The 25,057-nt window shown below is 36.4% G+C and overlaps 2 protein-coding genes across 2 annotated transcripts; one reads left to right on the top strand and one right to left on the bottom strand.

Moving 5' to 3' along the window:
* Positions 1-2,771: 2,771 nt before the first annotated feature.
* Positions 2,772-20,681, top strand: LOC121728984 (helicase POLQ-like). Its single transcript, XM_042117343.1, has 16 exons — positions 2,772-3,634; positions 3,800-3,978; positions 4,479-4,670; positions 5,171-5,252; positions 5,944-6,140; positions 7,328-7,473; positions 9,583-9,744; positions 9,869-10,038; positions 10,296-10,491; positions 12,409-12,557; positions 17,179-17,333; positions 17,576-17,671; positions 18,016-18,107; positions 19,135-19,327; positions 19,722-19,856; positions 20,520-20,681. The coding sequence occupies exons 1-16, from the start codon at positions 2,929-2,931 to the stop codon at positions 20,592-20,594; spliced, it is 2,925 nt and encodes a 974-aa protein (XP_041973277.1). The 5' UTR covers positions 2,772-2,928; the 3' UTR covers positions 20,595-20,681.
* Positions 20,682-21,044: 363 nt separating this feature from the next.
* On the bottom strand, positions 21,045-23,765 carry LOC121728911 (ribosomal RNA-processing protein 8). The gene is made up of 5 exons (XM_042117238.1): positions 23,626-23,765; positions 22,651-23,479; positions 22,142-22,316; positions 21,589-21,825; positions 21,045-21,279 (listed from the first exon to the last, which is right to left on the bottom strand). The coding sequence occupies exons 1-5, from the start codon at positions 23,692-23,694 to the stop codon at positions 21,066-21,068; spliced, it is 1,524 nt and encodes a 507-aa protein (XP_041973172.1). The 5' UTR covers positions 23,695-23,765; the 3' UTR covers positions 21,045-21,065.
* Positions 23,766-25,057: the final 1,292 nt, after the last annotated feature.

The following is a 25,057-nucleotide window of genomic DNA, read 5'->3' as shown; positions in this document are numbered from 1 at the left end:
AGACGTTGGTGAAATTGGGGCTAAACCTATCAATGATAAATAGTTTATGGGTAAAGTTGTGTAATTGGGGGGCTAAATAAGCTTTAAAATTTGGCATAATATATAAAGTTTAACATACAAAAATGAAGTACTTATTGTTTGCACACTGCACAGCTGTATTGATTTAAGGGGTACCAGGGTTTTTTTTATAAAAGCTTTTGACACCAATTTTGTTGACATCGCGCGCTATAAACTGAAGTCCACGCGGACGAAGTCGCGGGCAACAGCTAGTATATATATATATATATATATATATATATATATATATATATACTTAATTGGAATCTCGGTATCGGCTCTAACGATTTTCATGAAATTTTGTATACTTACAGGGGGTTTCGGGGGCGAAAAATCGATCTGGGTAGGAATCATTTTTAGAAAATGTCATTTTATTCGGGTTTTACCGAATACCGAGTAAACCTCGGTTAACTAGCTAGTATACTTTATATACTACGGTATAATACCACTTAGCAATTGAAGAGCCAAGAGAGAAATTCTGAACAAGCACGGTCGCTTGATAGAAGAAGCCATTCGCTCATAGAGACAGATATCAAGAGGTCTAATCTCACCAAATTTTTAACGGTGGGAAATGCGTTACCGGTTACGCTTCCCAGCAGCCGGGGGAGAGGCCGTCGGGATATGTGGGACTTCCCAGGTGCTGCGGCCTGCGGGTTTATGGACCACTAAAACCCACTAGTGCCTCCTTCCTCCGCTGCTGGGCTACCGGACCCGCTTACGAGGGCGATATCTGTGGTAACTGGCAAATTGTAAATTTTATTTTCAAAAAGATGAATTTTCCCACTTTTTTGGTAAAAAGTGGCCCCGTGCGAGTTTCTTACGCCGCGCGCCGGTTGTTCTCGCCGGCTTAGCTCCTGAACCGGGCGGTGGTAGGCAACATGTAGGCCGTTCTGAATATATTTCTATTAAATTTATTCAGAAATAAAACAATTTTAAACCGACTTAAAAAAAAGGAGGTTATTAATTCGACGCGTATGTATGTATAATTCCCAGAATTGCCCAGTTTTCGTATATGTTAGCTAGTCTATATCAGCATCTTAGCAAATGTGCAAAATTTCAAAAGTGTAAGTATGAATGTATGTATGTATATTGTATGTATGTATGTTTTTATGTTTGTGTTGGCATATCTCTCGAATTACAAGTCCGATTTAAGTAATTCTTTTTTGTTGTATACTTACTAAGTATTGTTCAGCAGTTTTTGAGATACGGAATTTTAATTCTCAATTAAGTACAGAAAATTTTAATTGTAACAAACTGGTTGTGTTTGTGTACAGAAACATGCTCGAGCTGACATAGCTGTACCTAACTACAAGCGTCTTCGTTTAATTTTAGCCGAGCACGAGGTGCTGACTGATTTATATATCAAGACAAACTTATGAACTTGGAAATAAAAGTTCGTACCTAATCAGTTTTTCACGTCACGAGTAAAATAAAAATATTAAACGTATACCTATCACTGCATTAAAGTTATGATAATAATTATTATTACTTAATCGTATCAAAGCGCAATTATACCTACCATATTACAATGGTATACTTAAATTAAACATCATTAATTAATTATACCTATTATATTTATTTATTACGATTCACCCACAGAATATCATGGTATATTAAAATAAAAGACAAACAATGGTAACTTAAGTTTATTAAGTATAAACATAATAGAATATTAATTTTCTAATCTTTATACTTACTTTAAAAAAAATTAAGGATTTTTAAAATACCATTGAAAATGTTTGGCAGTGAGCGAGATGATGATGTTATTACAGGCTACAGAACTATACAGGTGTCACAAAACTAAGTTTAGTGATAATACTTTAGGGTATAAGGGTATAAGTGTGGTTTTACAGTGAACTCTATACACGGGTGTATAGAGTTCACTGTAAAAGAGCAGTGCTGACAAAACAATTTTTTTTCACTTTTGTATGGGGAAACTCGTAACGCTGGGGTGCCTGCCCATACAAATCCCAAAAAAAATTTGGTCTTTCAGCGCTGCTACTTTCACAGTGGACTCTACAAGGGACACATACACACCCTAAAGTATTATCACTTAGTTTTGTTACACCCTGTATACAGCTGAGAGAAGACTCTTGATCATGTCAGTTTTCAAAAAAAAAGTTGATTATAATCAATTCAAACGTTTATCTAAACGGCTGAACTTATGCTACGAATTACGATGCATTCCACGGCCAGACTATAATAGCGTTTTCGGCATCTGCACTGCCCCGGGGCAGGGTGGGCCGACAGGTCACAGGATACGGAAACATCCGAAGTTTAAATAAAGAACATAAACTACGTATTGCATAGTACTAGTGCAATACGTAGTTCATGTTCTTAATTTAAATTTCGCCTATTTCCGTATCCTGTCGGCCCACCCTGCTCCGGGGCAGTGTAGATGCCGAAAACGATAAACTCAACCATACACACAAACAGGCAGAAGGCGCGTCTAGTACTATGCAAATAATGCAATACGTAGTTTATGTTCTTAATTTATATTTCGGCTGTTTCCGTATCCTGTCGGTCCACCCTGCCCCGGGGCAGTGCAGATGCCGAAAACGATAATATACACTACACTGGCCATGGTTAAATAGCCGAAGTTCCATATAAGAAAAAAAAAGAACGCCACTGTCACACCCAGCTGTCACCATTGACTAGTCAAATGCTTTGAGTCACATCACACATGTGGTTAAATGTCAATGTCAAAATTGACAATTTCAAGATGAACTCTTGTTTGTTTATTTCTGAACTTTCTGATGATCACTAGAAATTTTCAAATTAATTTATAAATTGTTTATCATAAAATATTAAACATAGAATTTCTAATATGAAAACAAAACTAACTGAAATCGTGTAACAAACTACAAGAAGATGAACTGGGATGTAAGTAATAGTAATGGCTCCACATCGACTCCGAAAAGACGGCGTTTGGGAACCACGAAAATTTGTCAGAACAAACTCACACCAAAGCGGAGACAAGCTCCGTTTTCACCAAAGATTGCTTCCTTAATTCAACCAGAAAGATGTGAATCACCACCGCTACCATGCAATCAAGTAGAATTTCTGTGTGATTCGAGAAGTGACTCTTCAGTGTGCAGCGAAATACCATGTTCACCCGGCGTCTTAGAATCTGCTCTAACAGATATAAGCAATTTCGAATCGTTTATAGTAAGTAAAGGAAATAATAGCTCAATTAAAGATGTAAATAATAAGAACAATATTGAAGAAATTGATGAAGCCTATGACGATTTATTCAATTCGAAATTAGAACAGGAATTAAATAAAAATCAGAGCTTATTTATACGAGAAAAAGGGCACTTTGATGATGTAGAAAACACTTTTAATGCCTTCAATGAAACTATTATGATTAAGAACAATGAATTAAGTATTATGTTTGAAACCAAAGATTCATTTTTATTGGATATCAGAGAGAGTGGTATTGACACAGATAATAGTAAACTTAATGATACAAAATCATGTACAGTTCTGGATAACAATTTGAAAGATTCCTTTTATGGTCTTCCATTAATGGTTAAAGAATTGTTTAGGTCTTATAGAAATATAGATAAGCTTTATGGTAAGTACTGTTTATTTATTACTATTTAAAGTCATAATATACTTTATTGCTTTAAGTCTTTGGTTATGCTTTGCCAAAGTCACAAAACCGAGTAGAATGTTACACACTACACTAGATGTCTTATGATAATAAAAAAACACATTTAAAATGAAATAAATATTTTAGATTGGCAAGAAGAATGTCTGAGCTTAAAATCTATAAGGAAAAGGGAAAATTTAATTTATGCCTTACCCACAAGCGGAGGCAAGACGCTGGTAGCCGAAATACTGATGCTGAGAGAAGTTATCAACAGGAAACATAATGCTTTGTTTATCCTGCCCTTTGTGGCTATTGTACAGGAAAAGGTTATTTTTTTTAAAAGCTTTTTTGTATTGCAGGCATTATTTTTTTAATCTTTATCTTTTTTACTCCAGTTTTAATCTTTTTTACTCATAATATATTAATTGTGACGTGGGAGAGCCATGCTTCGGCACGAATGGGCTGGCTCGACCGGATAAATACCACGGGCTCACAGAATACCGGCGTGAAACAGCGTTTGCGCTGTGTTTCGCCGAGTGAGTGAGTTTACTGCAGGCCCAATCCCCTACCCCCTTTTCCCTTACCCTATTTCCTTCCCTACCCTCCCCTATTACCCTATACCCTCATAAAAGGCCACACCTGCAGCTCTTCTGATGCTGCTAGTGTCCATGGGCGACAGAAGTTGCTTTCTATCAGGTGACCCATTTGCTTGTTTGCCCCCTTATTTCATAAAAAAAAAATTGTTATGTTTCAAAATAGTGTCCTCTTAAAAATTTCACTGTGTGCTATCTTATTATAACTTAAATTGTTTTTTTAACATAACCAGATATGGGCGCTCTCTCCCTTTGCCTTGCAATTAGACTTTTTATTGGAGGAATATGCATCAGGCAAAGGTCACATACCACCAAAGAAGAGGAGGAAGAAAAACAGTATTTATATAGCGACAATAGAAAAGGCTTTGGCTTTTGTGAGAAGTTTGATAGAGGAGGATAGATTACAGGAGTTGGGACTCATTGTGGTAAGGTCTTTTAGGCTTCTTACAGATGAACGGCATTTGTCGACGGCAGTCGGCGGCGCGCGTCATGCCGTCGACAAGTGCCGTTCGGATGTAAGAGTGCTTACTTGTAAACCAAGTAAAACATTGCTCAGAATTTGTTTTCAATAATCACATTCTCAATAGTTCTAATTTATAAATTATAAGCCATTATCTCCTTACTTGTAATTTTTTAGATTCAATACTACTCAACTTAAGATATTATCAAAGACTGGTTGAAATCCTTAAATTTTTGGAGGACCAATAAATAAAAATCTAATGCTTTTTTTGAGAATACTGTTGATGCCCTCGATGGTTTAGGAAGTCAGAGATTTCATCTGCATAATTATTCTACTATTTATTTTTAGGAGTAATAAAATAAACTTTGCTTAAATTGATATAGTGTCTTTATATTATGTGTTACTGTTTTGTATATTTTATTTGTAAAATGTCTACAACTGCCTTCTTTATTTTATACCTTTCAGGTTGATGAGTTACACTTATTAGGGGAAGCAGGGAGAGGAGCGACGCTAGAAACACTACTCTCTACTGTACTGTTTGCTAACAGTGAGTGTATTTTCTGCATTGTCATCAATGTCTGCTAGCTTAGGGCCTGTCAAATTTCATGCCACCGCGGCCGCGCGCGGTTCTGGCCTTGTACCATGAAACTGTTTTGAGACTCAAATAATCGGACGAAAATGCTGCGTCCTACTCTAACAAACGTGAAATGACGTTGTTAGAGCAGGACGCATTCTCGTCCGATTGTTTGAGTCTCAATACAGTTTTGTAGTAGGCCTACTGGTCCGCATGAAAGTTGTTAGCACCCTATCATTTCATCAGTTTCCCAGTCACGCGGGTGACACACGCGCGGGTAGTCACTAGTGAAAACACGCATAACAGAAAAAGCGTCCTTAATTCATCAAGCCCCATACGGTCACCACTCACTGGTGACCGAGACACAATAGAAATTCTATTGTGTCTCATTTTTCCAGGATCGACGGGTTAATAGTTATTTTTCTGTAAGTGATTATCACTTTTGCTTATAATGCGAAACAATGTTTTTAATAAATAAAAGAAATCGATAATTAAGGTTTACGGTTTCAATAACTTTAATAATACAATTTCATATATGGTACATAATAATTTGTCGTAACGTGTCCCGTCGCTCCGCAGCTACGATTATTGCGGTCAGATCTTAATAAAAAAAACATATTTTGTTGTCACCTAAATAAAATAAAAACTTGTTTACTTTTTTCAGAGGGCATCCAAATAGTGGGCATGAGCGCTACCATAGGTAACCTGCCGGATCTAGCCAAGTTCTTACGGGCGGACGTATTCGAACGGAAATTCCGGCCCATCGAGCTCACAGAGTATGTGAAGAGGGGAGACATGCTGTACAAGATTGTGCACGGAGAAAGCTTGGAGTTTATGCCAGACAGACAGCTGTGTTTTGATGTGAGTTTGCAAATATTTTGGTCTATTTGCAGATGTTTGTTTGTTTTGTAAAGTAACATTCTAATGTGTATAATGTCATATGTTTTTGCCTAGTTATGTATCACAAAACTGCTTAACGTACCCAACAAGTACAAAGTATTGATGCGTATGTGATATAATTTCATATGATCTGAGAAAATTTGATAGTGTGAGTTTGAGCACTGTGTGGTCCGTTACAGTATTTTATGTATTACAGTATACAGGATGCAATTAAAACTACCGGCCAATTTTTTTAGGGCTTAGGTATCATTAGGAGACTCCATTTAACAAAAAAAAGGGATATTATTAAATGCACATCTTGATTGGGTTAGGTTAGGTTAGGCTAGATTAGACTTGGTTGGGTTAGATGGCTAAGGCGGGAGCGTGGCTCCCGCCTTAGCCATCGTGGTTATTTTTTATGAACCACCCAGAAGTAGGAGCCCTACGTAGCGGGGCTCCGTCGACTCATAATTGAAGCCAGTTGTTTTTTTCTTTTTTTCTTTAGTAGCTTGTCAACCCCTAGAGTGCAATTCCTAGGCCGGAGGCTTAATTATTTTGAAATATATCGGTAAGGACCCCTTTGTGCGCGAATCCGACTCGCTCTTTGCCGATTGTTTATTATTATTGTTTATAAACTGAGTTATAGTATGGTATGGTAACTATAGTATGGTAACTCAGTTTATAAATGCTTCAATTATGAGTTAGCGGGGCTCCTTCTTCTGGGTGGTTCACAAAAAATAACCACGATGGCTAAGGCGGGAGCTACGCTCCCGCTTTATTTTTGATAAACAATTTAAATTTTAGTTTTACAAATAATATATCCGATGTACGAACTATATTTTTGGTGTGAATTCGGTTACAAAGGTCGTCTCGTTTTGTTTGATGTTTAAGTTTTTTTTGAAGGACATGTTCAGTTAATCAATTGTTTTTTTTGATCAGCATTAGTTTTTCTGGTATGCATTCAGTTAATTAGCGGAGTTAAGGTAGTGTGCTGAAAAATTATTCTGATGTGCATTTAATAATATCCCATTTTTTTACAATAATATAATATTTTTTCCCACTTAAAATCGTTGCAGAACTGTCACTTTGCGGCGGTGGGGGTGGCGCCAGGGCGTCCATTAATTGTGGTGATACTTTCATATTTATAACATTAGTATGTATTTGAACAGTACAGTGCCGCCGGCAGCGCGCTGGACCCGGACCGGCTGGGCGGGCTGGTGGCGGAGGTGGCGCCGCGCGGCCGCGTGCTCGTGTTCTGTCCCACGCAGCGGAACTGCGAGAACGTCGCCAGGCTGCTGTGCCAGCTGCAGCGCCGGTGAGCTTGTGGTCACAATTTTTACGTTTGAACTTTTTAAAACACATTTTGAAATGTAGTTGTCAAAATTTTGGTGTTTATTATTTTTAAATTGGCGATTGATAAATTAAGTAAAAAATCGGCCAAGTGCGAGTCGAACTCGCGCACGAAAGGTTCCGTACTGTTATAGAGCAAATATAGACCAAAAATTGTGTTTTTGTTCTATGTTTGCTCTGTTCAAAAAACACAATTTTTGGTCTATGTTTGCCCCTTTCCCCTTATTTTTTATTGGGAAATAATAAAACGAGCGAATAAAAAAATACTTTGCGACTGATGATGAACAATGTACTGTTTTAATAACATGAGCGGCATTAATTTGACTAAGCGAAAAATAAACTAAACTAACGACTAATATTGATCGATTAAAATTTTATCCGAGCGACTGTATTACTAAGTGAGTGATTGGAAATACATAGCGGGCAACTTCAATATTAAATATAGATTCAATTTTTCTAAGTGAGCTTATTTATTACGAGCTACTAAAAAGTTCACTTTGAGCAAACTTTTGTGAGCTGCTTTATTAATGGTAATATTGGTTACTGCTATTCTATTTGAGGCTTTATATTTTATATTTTGATACGTGTTATAATGAAAACTACATATTGTTAAATGCGTGCAAATTCGAATGGGGGCGGAGCGACGAATCGTTGCAGTCAGGTGATTTGGGCTGCGGACCAATACGACTTTTTTGGGTTAGGTTAGATGGCTAAGGCGGCCGGGAGCGTAGCGCAGCGAAGCTCCCGCCTTAGCCATCGTCGTTATTTTTTGTGAACCACCCAGAAGTAGGAGTCCCGCGTAGTGGGGCTCCGTCGACTCATAGTTGAAGCCAGTTGTTTTTTTTGTATAGGTCGCCATTAAAATTTTTAACCATATCTTTGACGTTCCGTTAAGGATTATAATTTGTGTAATTTATTTATGATTTTTATATATAAACGGGGTTTACCCCCCCTCCTCCCCCCCCCCTCCTCCTAAATCGTTGGGCATGATTCTAAAATCTAAACTTTTGAGTTCCTACAAATAGAACAATACATATTTTGGGATCATCAAATCAAAGTATAAAATCCTTTCTATTATGTTAGCTACCGCTTTTTTCACATATAAAATTGTTGTTCCTCTTATCCAAATAAAGCTACTCACAAAAAATTTGCTTGATAGTAATAAAAAAAGATGTTCTAGGAATCCCTGATTAAAAGTGTTTCATCAAAATATAGTTTTTTTTTTTATGAAATAAGGGGGCAAACGAGCAAACGGGTCACCTGACGGAAAGCAACTTCCATCGCCCATGGACACTCGCAGCATCAGAAGAGCTGCAAGTGCGTTGCCGACCTTTTAAGAGGGAATAGGGTAATAGGGGAGGGTAGGGAAGGGAAGGGAATAGTTGAGGGTAGGGAAGGGAATAGGGTAGGGGTTAGGGGATTGGGCCTCCGGTAAACTCACTCACTCGGCGAAACACAGCGCAAGCGCTGTTTCACGCCGGTTTTCTGTGAGAACGTGGTATTTATCCGGTCGAGCCGGCCCATTCGTGCCGAAGCATGGCTCTCCCACGTATAAATAGTTATTTCATATTCTTTTTTTTTGTTTTAATGTAAGCTCATTATACTTTGCTCATTAAAGTATTTTTCGAAGTGGTTTTTGTATTCGAAACACTTCATTTAAGATAAAATGCCGCTCAGTATAAAAAATACATTTGCCAAATATTGAAAAAAAAAATGCAGGACGTAATGTTCACACCCAAACAGATATTAGGTCGGTCAAATATTATGGAGCTGCTCATTTTGAATTTTAAGTAACTCAAATAAAGAATTTGTAAGTTGCTGTTCTGTTAATTTCTCGTCACTCACAGTCAGTCGCTCAAATAGTAATTCTATAACCCAAATTTAGTAATTTTGACACATAAAACTGTAATTTACAGTCACTCGATTAAATACTACCATTTTTTATTTTATTTTAATATTATTCTTAAATATTGAAGTAGACATATAATTAAGGCCTTTGTAAAAATATCAAGTAAAAGAACCCTAAAAATAGGCATTGAGTAAATCCATGTTTTGAAAATTAATGTTTTGAAAGGGAAATGTTGGAGCACGCTGTTCCGGAGCGGTTGTCGCTAGTCGCGGCGCTGCGTGCGGAGGGTGCTGCCGAAAATCTGCAGTTTGCGGCGCGGTGCGGCCTCGCGTACCATCACGCGGGGCTGGCGGCTGACGAGCGAGTGCTGCTAGAACACGCCTTCAGGTAATACAAACTAGTATTATAAGTGTGTCTGTCTGTAACCTCTTCTTGCGGAAGGCGCAGGGCAGGGCCTTTCGGGATTCAGGCTTTAGTTAACTGACCTGTACATTAAAGTCTAAATTCGCAGGTCGGGCGTGATATCGGTACTGTGTTGTACATCAACTCTAGCGGCCGGGGTGAATCTGCCGGCACAACGGGTGATCATCCGCGCGCCGCTGGTGGGCCGGGCGCCCATGACGTTGGCGTCCTACAAGCAGATGGTGGGCCGCGCCGGCCGCGCCGGACAGACAGATACAGGTTAAATTGTCTATTTATTATATTTTCAAGTCAAAGATAGTTAATAAATTTGAAGTTTAAAATATTATGTATGTAACATTCTTAAAAAGCTTAGCGTGTAAGATGTAAGTCGAAGAATAGCCATTTCATACTGACATTTTCACAGTAATAGCACACAATATGTGCTCTAAGTAAGCATAACACAAGTTGGAATTATTAAAAAAAGAATCATTAACAGAGCATTTTATTAATGTAAATGTCAATTCCATTATCAACAGGCGATAGCATCGTGATCTGCACGGAGCGTGAGTGGGCGGGGCTACGGCGTACGCTCGAGGGCGGAGTCGCGGCCGCACTCAGCGGGCTGCGCGGTGCGCCGGCCGAGGCGCTGGTATTGAGCGCCGTCGCATTACGTCTGGTCACCACGGCGGCGAACCTGCACGAGTTGCTGGCGTGCACGCTGCTAGCTACACAGTAAGTAAACACGCTTATTGCGAGCGATTACGCGGTGCGTAGCCACGACGTAGCATTGTCATTACGTTATGTTGTTTTTGTTTATTATATTATTAAAAAATGAAATGTGAATACACGGTACGCTTCATAGATGCACTGTGTTGACTGACACTAACCTACAACCACGAAAGATTAGCAATGCACATATTATAAGCACAAGTTGGGCTGTCTATAGCCGCACAATCGACATCAATTGTGGACAACCATAGACGAATAAGTCTGTCGCTCATGGGCGTGCACTCCTTGAAGGCAGAAATGCAGTGCATTACTTGCCATTCACAGATATTTTAATTTAACTTTCGTACGTTTTAGACGACTCATGACGTTAATTATTAAATATTAATAATAAAAAATATAGTAGAAAAAAATAAAAATGAATACATTTAAAACGCCTAAATTTATAAAATAGCATCGAAGGTGCGAAGAGCGAACGCGACGGTATGGCTCAAGGTCAAGGCATGCAGCCCGCGCGCGGCAGACCCTAGGCTTATGTATGCGTTAAGATTTTCGTGTCCGTACACAGTTCGTCAACGCACACAAACATGAATATTTGTACTGAAAGTCCTGCGGCAGAGTCCAGCAGTGTTGCCAACTATAGGGATTTCCCACTTTTAGTAGGAAAAAATAAATATACAGTGAGTATTTTAGGGAGTAAAAATATTTAGGGACATTCTTGGGCGTAAAATTTTTGAAGCAAAAATATATATTTATTTCGTTTTTAGTACTATTTTCGCCGCGACCACAACAATTTCGGTCGGTTGAAGTAGTATTTTCGGCGTTTTGATCTCTTAGTGGAAAGCACAACAAGTGATAAATTATATTTCAATCCTTGTTGGGGAGTTCTGATTGAAATTCACTGGGTTTTCAAGTTGCTTTAGGGGGAATTTTTTTTAAGAGTTGGCATCACTGGAGGTGCGGCCGACGGCTTGGCCGGCGCGGCTCGGGAGTTATCGGATAATATTCGTTGCCTATAATCCGAGTAAAAATAATAGACGGAAATCTAATTAATTAATTATTACGTATGCACATTATGCATTCTTGTTTAGTAAGGTTATCATTTGTTTACATAGCAGAAATGTTTTGTGTTTTGCGAGGCCATTCAAGGCCATTTGCTTTTTTCATGTGATTGAGCACTGCAAAAAATAATAATATGTAACAGACAACAGTGCACTGTTGTCTGTTACATATTATTATTTTTGGTATATGTAACAGACAACAGTGCACTGTTGTCTGTTACATATTAGTATATTTACTAGATAGTTTTCTAAGAAGATTTTTTCATTTTAACATTAATTTAAAAGTTTCAAATACTTAAGTACTTACATTTAACAGTTTAATATTAAGAAGTGCGTTTTTTGATTTCTATAAGATATTTGAGGTGGTAGAAATCTTCCATCTACTTACATATTATGATATTTACATCGGAACGTTCTGTTGGCTATGCTAAAAATCTATATAAAAGAAAAAGTTTTTGTGACTGTTAAAAGTAATAAGTTCACAATGTTATCAACAGATGTTGCTAGCTGCGTTGTCGACGTAAGCTAGATCGCGCTATTAAGATTTTTTTCTGACCACATATATAGGCCGTGATAACAATCTGGAAATTAGTCTTTGTAGTTTGTTGCCTGGATTCATTATGCAGTTAGCAGTTAGTAATACCATTAAAGGTTAGACTTTGCACAGTGAGTAGTGACCGAGTACCGACTACACTGCTTACCCTGTGTCAGATTCCTGTGCACGCCGCTGCTATCGCTTAATGTAATAGGCGAAAGTGAAGAGGCAGCATTACATAGTCTAAAAATATGACGCTAAAAACTCAAGATCCTCGTAAAAAACTAGTAAAAAATATTTTCCTCAACATTTATATTTCACTTTCAGATGCAACGAAATAGCTGAAATATGCGAGGAATGCATTCGCTCGCTATTAAAAAAAGGTGCTATTAAAATAAAAGATCCAAAGCAAGAAAATGTTATCAACGAAGATACTGAATTTTCTATAAGTGAACTAGGCGACGCGGCTATTAAAGGTAATCCGTGTTTTTTCTTGGAAAGACTAACTACTATCCATTGATTGCTACTATTTAAAAAAAAGACTACAACTAATGGTCGCACTCTCTCTGAGTGTCTTCATTTATAAAGTACTATTAATTTATAACTTATGCGTCTTATACTTTAACGAGCTTTTGCCCGCCTCGCGTTAAGAAGTATTATTATATACAAACTTTCATCCCCTATTTGAACCCCTTGGGGTTGGAATTTATCAAAATCCTTTCTTAGCGAATGCCTGCGTCATAACATCTACCTGTATGCCAAATTTCAGCTCGATCCGTCCAGTGGTTTGGGCTGTGCGTTGATAGATCACTATGTCAATCAGTCAGTCACCTTTGAGTTTTATATATATAGATAGAAGATAGATGTAGAGTTTGACAGAAAATTAATGGAGTTTAATAATATATCAAAATCTTTGTAAAATTTTAGTTAGGTTATTATTAGATGTTTCTGAGTGCAGCCGCTACACCATAGACATAATATAATGCTAAAGACCAACAAAGAGTGCGAGAGAGAAGAAAATCCTTTATGGAATTATAACAAGATGAAAAGAGAGAGGCAGTCTAATGAAAATTGTAACAACTTTTATTTGACAGGTCGTCAAAAGTCGTCAATCGTTTTTATGCCCTTTCGGTATTTGCAATTTATTATTTAAATCGTATGTTATTTTCAACAAATACTATTATATATAACAATAATAACTTGTGCTGTGAGTGATTGCAGTGTAAATCATAGGAATAATCCTGAAAAATATACATTTCACCCGTAATTAATCTTCATGTCCTAATTGCTACGATGTGTTTATTTTTGCTGTATTCTGGTCTTTAGTTCTCTATTTCAAATAAAATATTGTGAATTCTCCCTTTTTCTTTCATATTTTGCGTAACTAAAGGTACTATTGTTCCTATATTACACAAATTTTGAAGAAAAATTTTTCATCAAAATTTCTTACATATACGCTAGTGCTTGAATCAAATTTATCGATATGCTTATCGATATTTTACAATAACATAAATCTAAAATAAAAATCATTTACCTTTATATTTATCACCTTAAGCCCGGCCGCACATTATCCGAAATTTCTGATCAGAAAAATTCGGACGCCCGGCGGAACGCTCTCTGTTCATACATTTTGTTGTAGACCCATCATACTAAAAGAATTTCTGACGTGTCAAAATGTATGAGCGGGGCGGGGCGTCCGAATTTTTGTGATCAGAAATTCGGAAAATGTGCGGCCGGACTAAAAAGGACATATTATCTTATTTTAATTAATACAGGGTGTCCCAGAACTCAACGTCAAGCCGAAACGGGGCGACAGGATTGATTGTAACCATCATGAGAAAAATCACAAAAAAATCTATCCTATGCAGTTTGAAAATTATGGGCATTTAAGAAAAACCTAAAAATTTGGTCAAACTGTAACCATTTTTCGGTTATTGTGGTTAATTTTTATTACTTTTGTTCATTTAAACTTTGGAATCGTAAACCTAAATAACATTTCTAGATTCACAGTCAAAAATAATGACACAATTGCCCCAAGTTTCCTAGAATTAAGACTATTTGTTAAACTATGAATTTAAAATTTTCAAAATTTGTCGACTTTGAAAGGCCCTCCTTTAAAAAAAATGTACTAGAGTGCCTTGGCAAGTGCCATAAAAAGTTGGCGCATTTAATCAGGATTGTAAAATGGTACAATACCTGTTAGTTTCGTACTAAAAAAATGAGTAAAAAATTAAAAACCTCAAGTAACCCGATTTTTGCTAACCCATTTTAGTCAGTTAAAACGTTTTTTATTCGCACAAGCTCTTAGTAGGTTCTTAATTTTAAGGCAAAATGATGAGAGAGATGGGTAGTGGACATGTTTGCCATGAGTGAGCAAGACAGTCCCGCCACTTTTACGAAAGTCAACAAAAGTAAAATCATTAAAATAATGAAAGATCTTGCCCTAGTTTAGTATAGGTTTATTGAAATAAAAGTCAGATAGGGAAATAACATTTTTTATTACAACAAATGTTCAAATTGTTTACCATCAGCCTCAATACACACCCTACATCTTTTGAGCTGCCTGAGAGCTTGAATGGCACGAATTACCTACATTTTTTACGAGCAAATTTACCAACTTTGTTAGAGGACGTACCACTAATGGAAATAACATTGAAAAACGTTTTAACTGACTAAAATGGGTTAGCAAAAATCGGGTTACTTGAGGTTTTTAATTTTTTACTCATTTTTTAGTACGAAACTAACAGGTATTGTACCATTTTACAATCCTGATTAAATGCGCCAACTTTTTATGGCACTTGCCAAGGCACTCTAGTACATTTTTTTTAAAGGAGGGCCTTTCAAAGTCGACAAATTTTGAATATTTTAAATTCATAGTTTAACAAATAGTCTTAATTCTAGGAAACTTGGGGCAATTGTGTCATTATTTTTGACTGTGATTCTAGAAATGTTATTTAGGTTTACGATTCCAAAGTTTAAATGAACAAAAGTAATAAAAATTAACCACAATAACCGAAAAATGGTTACAGTTTGACCAAATTTTTAGGTTTTTCTTAAATGCCCATAATTTTCAAACTGCATAGGATAGATTTTTTTGTGATTTTTCTCATGATGGTTACAATCAATCCTGTCGCCCCGTTTCGGCTTGACGTTGAGTTCTGGGACACCCTGTATAATATAGTATAGTATAATATAGCTAATATAATATAACTACTATAATATAGAGTGACTCTAAAACTAGAGGAAGGTTTATATTTATATATCATAATCATTTGTTTTACAGATTCCCTCAAGATCCTCTAATAAGAGGAAAATGGCTGAAATTAATTGGGCGTGTTGGTTGGAATCCCAAGAAAAATTCAACAATATGTAGGCAAACATTTCATTGAAAATTTTTAAAGAAAAATTAGAATAAATACTATTTTGGTTAAAGGAGCTATCCCAACTTTATTTGTGCCAGTAAGTTTGACATACTGTTGCACTTGTTACTGAAGCAATTATTAAAAATAAGCAATTATAAGCAATTAATGCTTTTTAGTTCATTTAAGATTATACTTATATGAACTAAAAAGTATTAAATAATCCTTATTCTGTACTCAATCTTCATAATTTTGAAGTCGGTACCAGTCCTAAGTATATAAGTTGCTATTATACCTATTCTGTCAGAGAACTGGCGATTAGGTTAGCTGGTACCGATTGCAAAATAATGAAGATTGAGAACAGAATTAATACTGAGTACAGAATAAGAATTATTTAATACTTTTTAGTTCATTTAAGTATAATATTACTATTGTCATTGCGTTGGAAGTCGGTTTTAATTTTTTGTTTAAAAATAATAATTTTACTCATTTTAGCTGTCTTTAACGTTTTCTATACTTACAGTTGGTGTTTTAAAAAATCAAAATCAAAATTGCTTTATTTCTGAACAAATCTAAAATAAAATATATTTTCAGAATACATGGTGCCTACCACCGGTTCCGGTTCGGTAACTAAGCCGACAAGAAGAACCGGCGTAAGAAACTCGCACGCCCACTTTTTACCAAAAAAAGTGAGAAAAAAAATAATCTTTAAAACAAAATTTACAATGCTGTAACTAAAAATTATACAATGTAAACATAGATAGATACATAATAATTGTAAGTCATGTAGAAGTAGCCTTGCAAGCAGTCATTCAGCATTCTACTCCCAAGATGTGCCATCAATTATGAAATCATTTTGGCTTTGGCACAAAACGTTCTTTGACTACTTTTTTAAATTTATTAATCGAAAGATATTGAACGTTTTCTGGGACCATATTATGTTCCCATTTGAATATCAAGGAGTCACTTCGATTTCTCATTGTTTCCATCACCAGACCACCACTTTTGTGAACATGATACCTACTCGGAACAATACAATGTACAGCAAAAGAAAAAAATTGAAAATCGGTTCATAAACGGCAGAGTAATCGTTGAACATACATAAAAATATATCCACAGGCGAACGTCTAGACTCCTCCTGTTTGGAAGTCGGTTCAAAATAATTGTAATAAAATATTATGATATTTTATAATATGTATTTAATTTAAGAATAAAATATAATATACTATGTGTGTTGTTTACTTTCAACGTTTACTTTCAATGTAAGGACTGATTTACCAGATAGATTTTACCTGAGTAATAAATAAGTAACTTTATAATGTGTTAAGTGTAAATTTTTTACCCCTATAAGAACCTCATGTCATAACATATCCGACGATTGAAAAATCATTCAAAAAGAAAATGTGTATCTACTTTTCAATCGTCACATTTTTTTGTCAATTAAAATTTATGATACCTAATTTGAAATACAAATCTATCAAAGTTGCATATTATTTATTTCTTATAGAAACTCAGGTAAAATAACTCAAACGGACTAAACTATCGATAGCAAAATACTATACTATCGATAGTAAAATATACATCACTAGCACACGCACACATTGACAGATCAAAAATGGTCACGCATTTTCGAGTTGTCAGGTGGTCTTTACGACAGTATATATTATGTCTATGCGCTACACATATCAAATCGAAATTCTAACCCTTTTCTTAGTCTAACTTGTAACTATTCTCACAGGTTGTATGGACTTATCTTCAGCCGCTCAACTACTGGCTGATATAAACTTGGTCTCCCGCGGGCTTGTGCTACTCGGACCACTCCATCTGCTATATCTGGTGACCCCTCACAACACAGATGGGTACAGGATCGACTACCGCCACTATTATTCTCTGGTAAGGAATTGAGACAAGCTTTTGACACGATTGGTTATATGACCAATATGTTTAAAATCCATTATCTCGTTTTTAGCCTATCGCCAATTTTATTACTTGTCCTTGCTTAATTTGTACTATCTTTTTTTAAGAATAATGACCTATTTCTTTAGAAATTTGATTAAAACGTAAGGAGTACCTCAAGGGGTCGTATTTTATCCCATGTTTTTTATAGACTATACTAGATATTTTCAACATTTCAGTACTGCTCGCTGGACGACGAAGGTACTCAGACCGCACGCGCCTTGGGTATAACAGAAATGAACGCAGTGCGAATGATGACTGGAAAACCGGTAATTGTAAGTACACATTTAATTCTATGATAAACACAACTATCGATCTTATGACTACATAAATAAAGACTAATTTTGCTGATTATTTCATCAGTAACAATGTAACATTAAAGTGTGTTTTTCAATTGCAGAGCATAATGCGACTCAGTGGCGAACATTGCCAGAGTGTATTAGAGTTATTTGAACATGAAATAGTTTATTGAAAGAGTGGTTGTGCGTAGCTTTTGCTGTGTTCTATAAACATTCATCATTGTGCCGCATAATGCGGTCTAGTGTTGCAATTAGAAAACACACAGTAGAACTTTGATAAAAATCCTATGGGAATATAAATAAAACTCGTTTGTGTACAGAATGTTCCCGAAAGCGCGGTGCGGCGGTTCTACTTGGCGTTGGTGTTGCGAGATCTATGGCGGGAGGTGCCCTACTCCGTTGTCGCTGACAAGTTAGTTGCTAATGGCCGATTTACACGGGTGACTAAAGCCGCACAACTTACGCCGCACGGCGAAAATCGACCGTCTAAATGGCAATTCGACTACGCCCCATGCGGCTAAAGCCGCAAGCCCCAAAGTCGTGCGGCCAGTGGCTGCATGCGGCTGGTGACTAAAATCGACCGTGCAAACGCTCAGTCGCAAGCGATCGCTTGCTGCGAATACTGCTGTCGACTGGTGACTAAAATGTGTCACCCGTGTAAATCGACCATAACTATCCTTTCCTCGCGTACTCTATCAGAGAATTTAATTCATAGTTGAATGGTGGGCTACGTAATTTGGTCGGTAAAATATGTCAAACGCAGCCGAGACAGATCGCGATATATATTGAGTTGAAATCTTGCCAAATAACGTTTGTCCGCCACTGACCTATGACTCATTTTCTCTGATGGTACTTGAAAGAATTAATTGTTTTATTCACAGAGCAGAACGAGTGAAAAGATCAAAGTCCCAAACGTATGTTGTTCTCTTTTTTAGGGTCTACACAGACGGACCGCACTTGAACTGCAATCCAACCGCAAATTGCAGTTCAAGTGCAGTTTGAATGCAGTTGACACGACTGCAATAGAACTGCAAACCAAACAGTTCACACGAATGCACGTCGACTGCAACTGAACTGCAATCCGACTGCGCGTTTGGTTTGCAGTTCTATTGCAGTCGTGTCAACTGCATTCAAACTGCACTTGAACTGCAATTTGCAGTTGGATTGCAGTTGAAATGCGGTCCGTCTGTGTAGACCCTTAGAGTTACACAATGGATATTATGATTTATGCAATACGATATTTTGTCCTTGTCAATCAAATGCCAATCAATCCAATGTAACAGAATAATTATTATTATAATCATAATAATGAAAATATTTATTCGATAAAAAGGATATATTGTAAAGCAGATCCATTTCGTAAATATTTTTATTAGTGACTAGATATTATATTATGAGTTATGACTTATAAGTTATGACCATTTTAAATGTATTACTAGGTATATGCTATCCCGCGGCGCAGTGTCCACGCTAGCGTGCGGCGCGAGCGCTGCGGCGGCGTGCGGCGAGCGGGCGTGCGGCGCGCTGCGGCGGTGGGCGGTGCGTCCGTTACTGGCGGAGTTAGCGAGCCAACTGCGCCTCTGTGCGGCACCGGAACTGAGACCGCTGATGGAACTACCCGCTGTGAAGAAGGTAAGAGACAATAAATTTATGTGTTGCGTCCACTTCTGGCGGTACTAGCGTGCCAACTACGCCTCTGTGTCGCGCCGAAACTGAGGCGGGTAATGGAGCTACCCGCTGTGAAGGTCAGTGCGAGCGGGACAGCGATACTGCGCGAATATAGTTGTTTAAAAGTATATACGTAGACTTCCTTCTGCTTGCTTGTGTTATTATTATCTTGAAAAAACATTCATTATCTATTTAAATAACAGCTTATAACATGCAGCGCATAGCTATGCAGTCTCATTGTCTGGCTCATTGAAATACTCACATGACAGACAGCAAGACAAGTTATAAGCTCCAAAAATTATATATTTTTTAAAGTGAAACCAACGTGTAATAATAATTTTTACACCAACATATCCAGGCTCGCGCTCAACAACTAGTCCGCGGTGGGTTCAAACGCGTGGAGGACGTGGCGAAAGCGAAGCCCCAAGACCTCGCCGCCGCCGTGCCGCATTTAGGTGTACGTGCTGCGTCGCATCTTATTAGCGCCGCGCGGGTAAGTGTAGGTTATACTGTATCTACACTACGTACTACGCAAAATTACGTACCGAATACGCAAATATTCGTACCGAGTATTTAAAGTTGCGTACTGAGTACGCAAAATTAGCAAAGCAAAGTAGAGTACAGAGTACGCAGAGTAATTTTACGTACTGGATAGGTACGTTAAATAACTGAAATATTGTGTATTTATAATATGCAAGGGTTAGGGCCAACCCACACATACCACAACCACTCCACGTGGTCGGGCGTATATTTCGTATTGTAAATTAACTGGATTATTCACACGTACCACATTTTGCAGTCGTTGTCGACCACTTGCGTGATACCGACCACATCGCAACGTTGCATTGATGCAAAGACAGTGCGCGCACACCGCCCGCGCTCTTCCCCCCCTCCGTTTCATTGACTTTCGTACGTAGCCACATCGCAACTACTGGCGACAACGCAAGCACGTCGACATTTTATCGGTACCACAACGCAACTACAAAAAGCTGCAGCGACATCATTCACACGTAACCACTGCTTGACTGCATTTTGTCGTTGCGACGTGGTGTGGTTGTGGTACGTGTGGGTTGGCCCTTATCGTCATTGTTTTAAGAAAGCAAATAAATAGGGTCATTTTATTTCATTCCAAAAAATAACTTTAATTTGTTTTCAGATAATGCTCATAGAAAAAGTTGAAAATCTTCGTGCGGAGGCAGAAGAGGTTATGGACGAATTGAAAATGACGTGACTCAAGGTCCACAAAAATTGTGAATCGTAGATAATTATTACCTAAGAAATTATTTTTGTTGATAATATTTTTATAATTAAATCAGTACCATATGGGAATTACTTTTTATTAGTAGACCTGTGTGTAATTAGTAAACCATTTTAAGCCGGCCCCTAGACAATCAATAATTGAATTGTGCAATATCACACTTCAATTTTATTGAACAGTTTATTTTAAAATTAGATTGAAGGCGCGCGATGTTCGATATCAACCCTAGACGGTCAATAATATTACGCAATATGTGAATAATAATAAAAATATTGAAGAAAGAAAGAAATAAATTTTATTTTGTAAAATTGTACCATCGAGGAAATTGTTTCCTAGGCAGTTGATGGACCTGCGTCGTCGGCAATTCAATGTTAGCTTGACAGACGAAACGTGAAAAATTATATAATTATTTAAAAAAAACACCATTTTATGCTATAGGTTTATTTATCGTCTCTTGTATATACAAGGTTTCAAGTACAGTGATGGTAGTTTTGATTTTTTCACTGGTGGCTCTCTCGTTTTTGTAAATTCCATAAAATAGAACACCTTGTGTGTCTTATCCAACTTCCTGAGGGTGAAACCTAACTTTTGTACTTCCTTTGTGAATGAGTCTACATCATCAAATCTACTCTCCACTTCCGCTATTAACAGGTGACCACTAAAAGAAAAATAGGTTTTTAATCCTTGCAAGTTCAAGTTGAAGTATTTAGTGGTAGAGATGAGTAACAGAAGTCATTAAATTAATTTAGATAATTTTCTAAGCTATATCAAACTTTCTTAATTTCCTTGCTTACAGTGAGAAACTCAAAAATTATACAAAAAGCTATGCACTTGCATCTTGTATGATGCTGCATGTGTTAGATAGTAATTTTTTTTTTGTGTTTCATTTTATGTTGTTGAATTACAAAAAAATTGTATATCTACAATTATATTGTAAATATTAAGGACTTCAATAATTAATTCTTACCCCATTTTTAGAATCCTGTTAGCTTCCACAAGGTACTGAGTAAGATCAGTTCCCATTAGGGCAAGACAGTACACTGCTACATCCATGGATGCACTGAGCAGAGGCGTGTGAGCCATGTCACAGACTTCCACCCCGGGTGCTGTGGCTACCAGGTCAAATGACCGCACGTTTTGGGTGACTCTTTTAGATAGCGCTGCTTCTCCACACCCCAGGTCGGCTATCAAGTGGGTTTTTGGTCTGAAAGAAAATGTAAAGTAGTTTAATAACTATGTAAATAGAGTGTATAAAACATAATATTTTAATGTAAGTCTTAAGCTTCAGTCTCGAAATCATATAAATCTATATTATGTTGTCCCGCCATGCTGCCCGCTGATTTTGAGACTGAAGCCTGAGCTGTGCATTGTCATAAATATAGCCTTTAAGTTCTTCCACCCATGCTTCTATATTTCAAACTTCACTTTCATACACACAATTTAGGTAAATGGAGGTCATTTACTATCGATTTTTGCTTTGACAATTTGAATGATTTTACAAGATTATATTTAGGACTTACAAATTTTTTATTCTCTTCACTACAACATCTAAGGGGTTGACCGGCCACTTCTTCACCTGTTGCTGGTAACCCTGATGGTAAGTCTGGAATGCTGTGGGGTCTTCTTGAAACAGTTTCTGTGCCTCAGAACCACTCGATGTATACAACTTTTCATTTAGAAATCTGAATTTTGCAGCTAAAAATATTCAATATTATCCAATATTATTTATAAAACGAAAATATTGTAATTTAAATATTAAGACGTTATCTAAGCCTGATATTGATTTCATTTTTTATTTCACTCATATTATCATAACTCTCAAATTACAATGTCAGTGATTGCTTCATGCTTGTTTTATATTACATCTATATTGGTTAGTTAATTCATCAAGCCCCATACAGTCACCGGTGATTGAGACACAATAGAAATTCTATTTTGTCTTGTTTTTCCATGATTGATGGGTTAAAAAATGTGTAGTGTTAAGTTTAATTTGTAACAATAATACAGTGTAAGTATGTTTGTTACTTACCATTTAATTTCTCTAACATTCTCTCTCGTAATTTGTTCCCGCTTACATTTATTGGAGTCCTATGACTTTGCAACATATTTTTTAACAATCCCTTTTTTCGATCATTTTTTATACCTTTTGTATTGTCAGTTGAAGCATTGCTAACATTAGTTATTTTAACAATATTGTTATTACCTTGTAATCTTTCATCTTCATTATCTTTATTTTTGGTATTTTTAGATAGAGGAATTTCAGTAGATACACCTCCATTTTTGTTTTTCTTCCTAACATTTTTATATTTAATATTTTCAGCTGAGTTATTAAATGTATTCTGTACTTTTATTATCTCTATGTTGTTCTCAGAAGGTACTTTACTTTGTGTTACTTGTTTTTTTAATTTTCTTTCATTTCTCTTCAGTTTCGTTTGTTGTTTACCACGGCTAAGTTGATTATCATTGATTATTTTACTCTTTTTAACTCTTTCAAAACTTTTTTCAACTTTTTCTGTAAATAGTTCCTCTTCATTGTCATCTTTTTTATAGGAATCTATTAGATTTTTCTTTTTAGCATCTAGGATAACTTCATCCAACTTGTCTGTATCACAATTTTGAATATCTATGATGTTACAGCTAGGGGTTGGTTTATTTTCTGTTTTCTTGATAGCACTCTTAACTTTTGGTGAAATATTCTGAAACTTTTTAGCTGTATACTTAGGTTGTTTCACATTTTTTATTTTGGTTATTCGACCAGTACCATTTGGTATTGATTTGCCTCTATTTTTGGTGTTATTCTTTAAATGACCTGTGTTTTGAGCACCTTTACTTTGTTTTAATTTGGACTTGTGTTTACTCTGCAAAAAACAATTAATTGAAATATATTATCGTAATATGAATAAAATAGTACATATACACTATTTATAAAAAGTAAAATAAGAAATAACCAATAGTTATACCACTGTTGCTCAAGTGCTGATTCTTGTAATAATATTTTACTTACTGGAAATAATTTATCTACGTCAATATTACTTTTGGGTACATCTTCACCCCAATCTGGTATTTTAAACATGTCTATATAATAAAAAATTTAAATAATTTCCACTTTCCTGTACAAATTTCAGAGAAACAGTAAACAGTAAACATCTATTTATCACATTACACGAATAACCTCAAAATGTCAAAAAAAAATATAGCTGTCAAGTGTCATATTTTGTCAAATGTGGGTTTTTTTTAAGCAGCTACCTATATAAACAACGGCCTGTGCTAAAAGGAACGAAAACAAAATTCGTTTTACAATATTAGTATGGATAATTCAATATTGATTGATTATTTTACTCTTTTTAACTCTTTCAAAACTTTTTTCAACTTTTTCTGTAAATAGTTCCTCTTCATTGTCATCTTTTTTATAGGAATCTATTAGATTTTTCTTTTTAGTAATACTTTACTAAAAAGAAATATACGTTAATACGACACACTTTGCATTACAATATTAGTATGGATAATTCAATAAAATATTATAATAATATTATTATTGTCAACGCAAGCCGAATATCAGAAACAGAATACTACCTGCAACTACTAATACATAATTTGGCTTGCCGTACGCAGTGCCGTAAATAGCCTTTTTTGCGCCCTGTGTGAGCTTCTATAACTGCACCGTAATCAATATATTATAATATATAATATTCACTTGCTCGTAGTCAATAAACACACCAGGTAGGCACTTGAAATTTTCACTAAATCCTAAATTTTGTTTTGTACTTTAATATTAATAATAAATTAAAAATAAAAAAATATTTAAGGGGGGCTCCCATACAAAAAACCCAATTTTTACCTACTTTCGCTCTATCGAGTCGGACTTCCACTTGGCCGATTATTTTTACTACATTGGGAAACATTTCTGTGGCGCAGCGGGAAGTTATCGGGAGCAATTCGGAAAAAATAAGAGTCTGGCCTGGCCATTTTTGCGCCCCCCAGAGTCTACGCCCTGTGCCTGGGCACCGGTAGCACCGCCCTATTTACGGCACTGGCCGTACGGTTGAAATTCCGACGATACTCCAGTCTCCAGAGTGTTTATCGAACGAATTATGCCGTCTCATGCGCGAATTTGACGTCCATTGAAGTCACGTACGCGAGACATGAGAATAAGGCTCCTGCTTGTGTACTAATATATTATATTCTGTGCCTGTGTGTATTACATACTGTATAGTGTTACTAATGTAGCCTAATATTTAAGAAAAGCAATATTATTTCGTCGCATTGCTACAGAAAAAGACACTATTGTTTATGAATATTCAATTATGATAAACTAGCTGTGCCCCGCGGTGTTACCCGTGGTTTAAGTGACATTAAATATAATAAAAGGCTATGAAAAGTACCAATAATAGGGTCAAAATGGTTTATGGTAGTGATGATGATGATGATGAATGTAA

The sequence above is a fragment of the Aricia agestis genome, chromosome 7 (assembly GCF_905147365.1).
Source record: "Aricia agestis chromosome 7, ilAriAges1.1, whole genome shotgun sequence".
Taxonomy (NCBI): Eukaryota; Metazoa; Arthropoda; class Insecta; order Lepidoptera; family Lycaenidae; genus Aricia; species Aricia agestis.
Note: the sequence above shows the minus strand (reverse complement) of the source record. Positions and strands in the feature narration are given on the sequence as shown.

Bases quoted from the DNA above. Each gene is read 5' to 3' on its own strand.
- LOC121728984 (XM_042117343.1), top strand. From the start codon at position 2,929: ATGAACTGGGATGTAAGTAATAGTAATGGCTCCACATCGACTCCGAAA. The intron at 9,745-9,868 runs GTAATACAAACT...CTAAATTCGCAG, and splicing joins CTGCTAGAACACGCCTTCAG to GTCGGGCGTGATATCGGTAC. The intron at 10,039-10,295 runs GTTAAATTGTCT...CATTATCAACAG, and splicing joins CGCCGGACAGACAGATACAG to GCGATAGCATCGTGATCTGC.
- LOC121728911 (XM_042117238.1), bottom strand. From the start codon at position 23,694: ATGTTTAAAATACCAGATTGGGGTGAAGATGTACCCAAAAGTAATATT. The intron at 23,480-23,625 runs GTAAGTAAAATA...TGTTTTTTGCAG, and splicing joins ACGTAGATAAATTATTTCCA to AGTAAACACAAGTCCAAATT. The intron at 21,826-22,141 runs GTAAGTCCTAAA...ATTTTCTTTCAG, and splicing joins GTGAAGAGAATAAAAAATTT to ACCAAAAACCCACTTGATAG.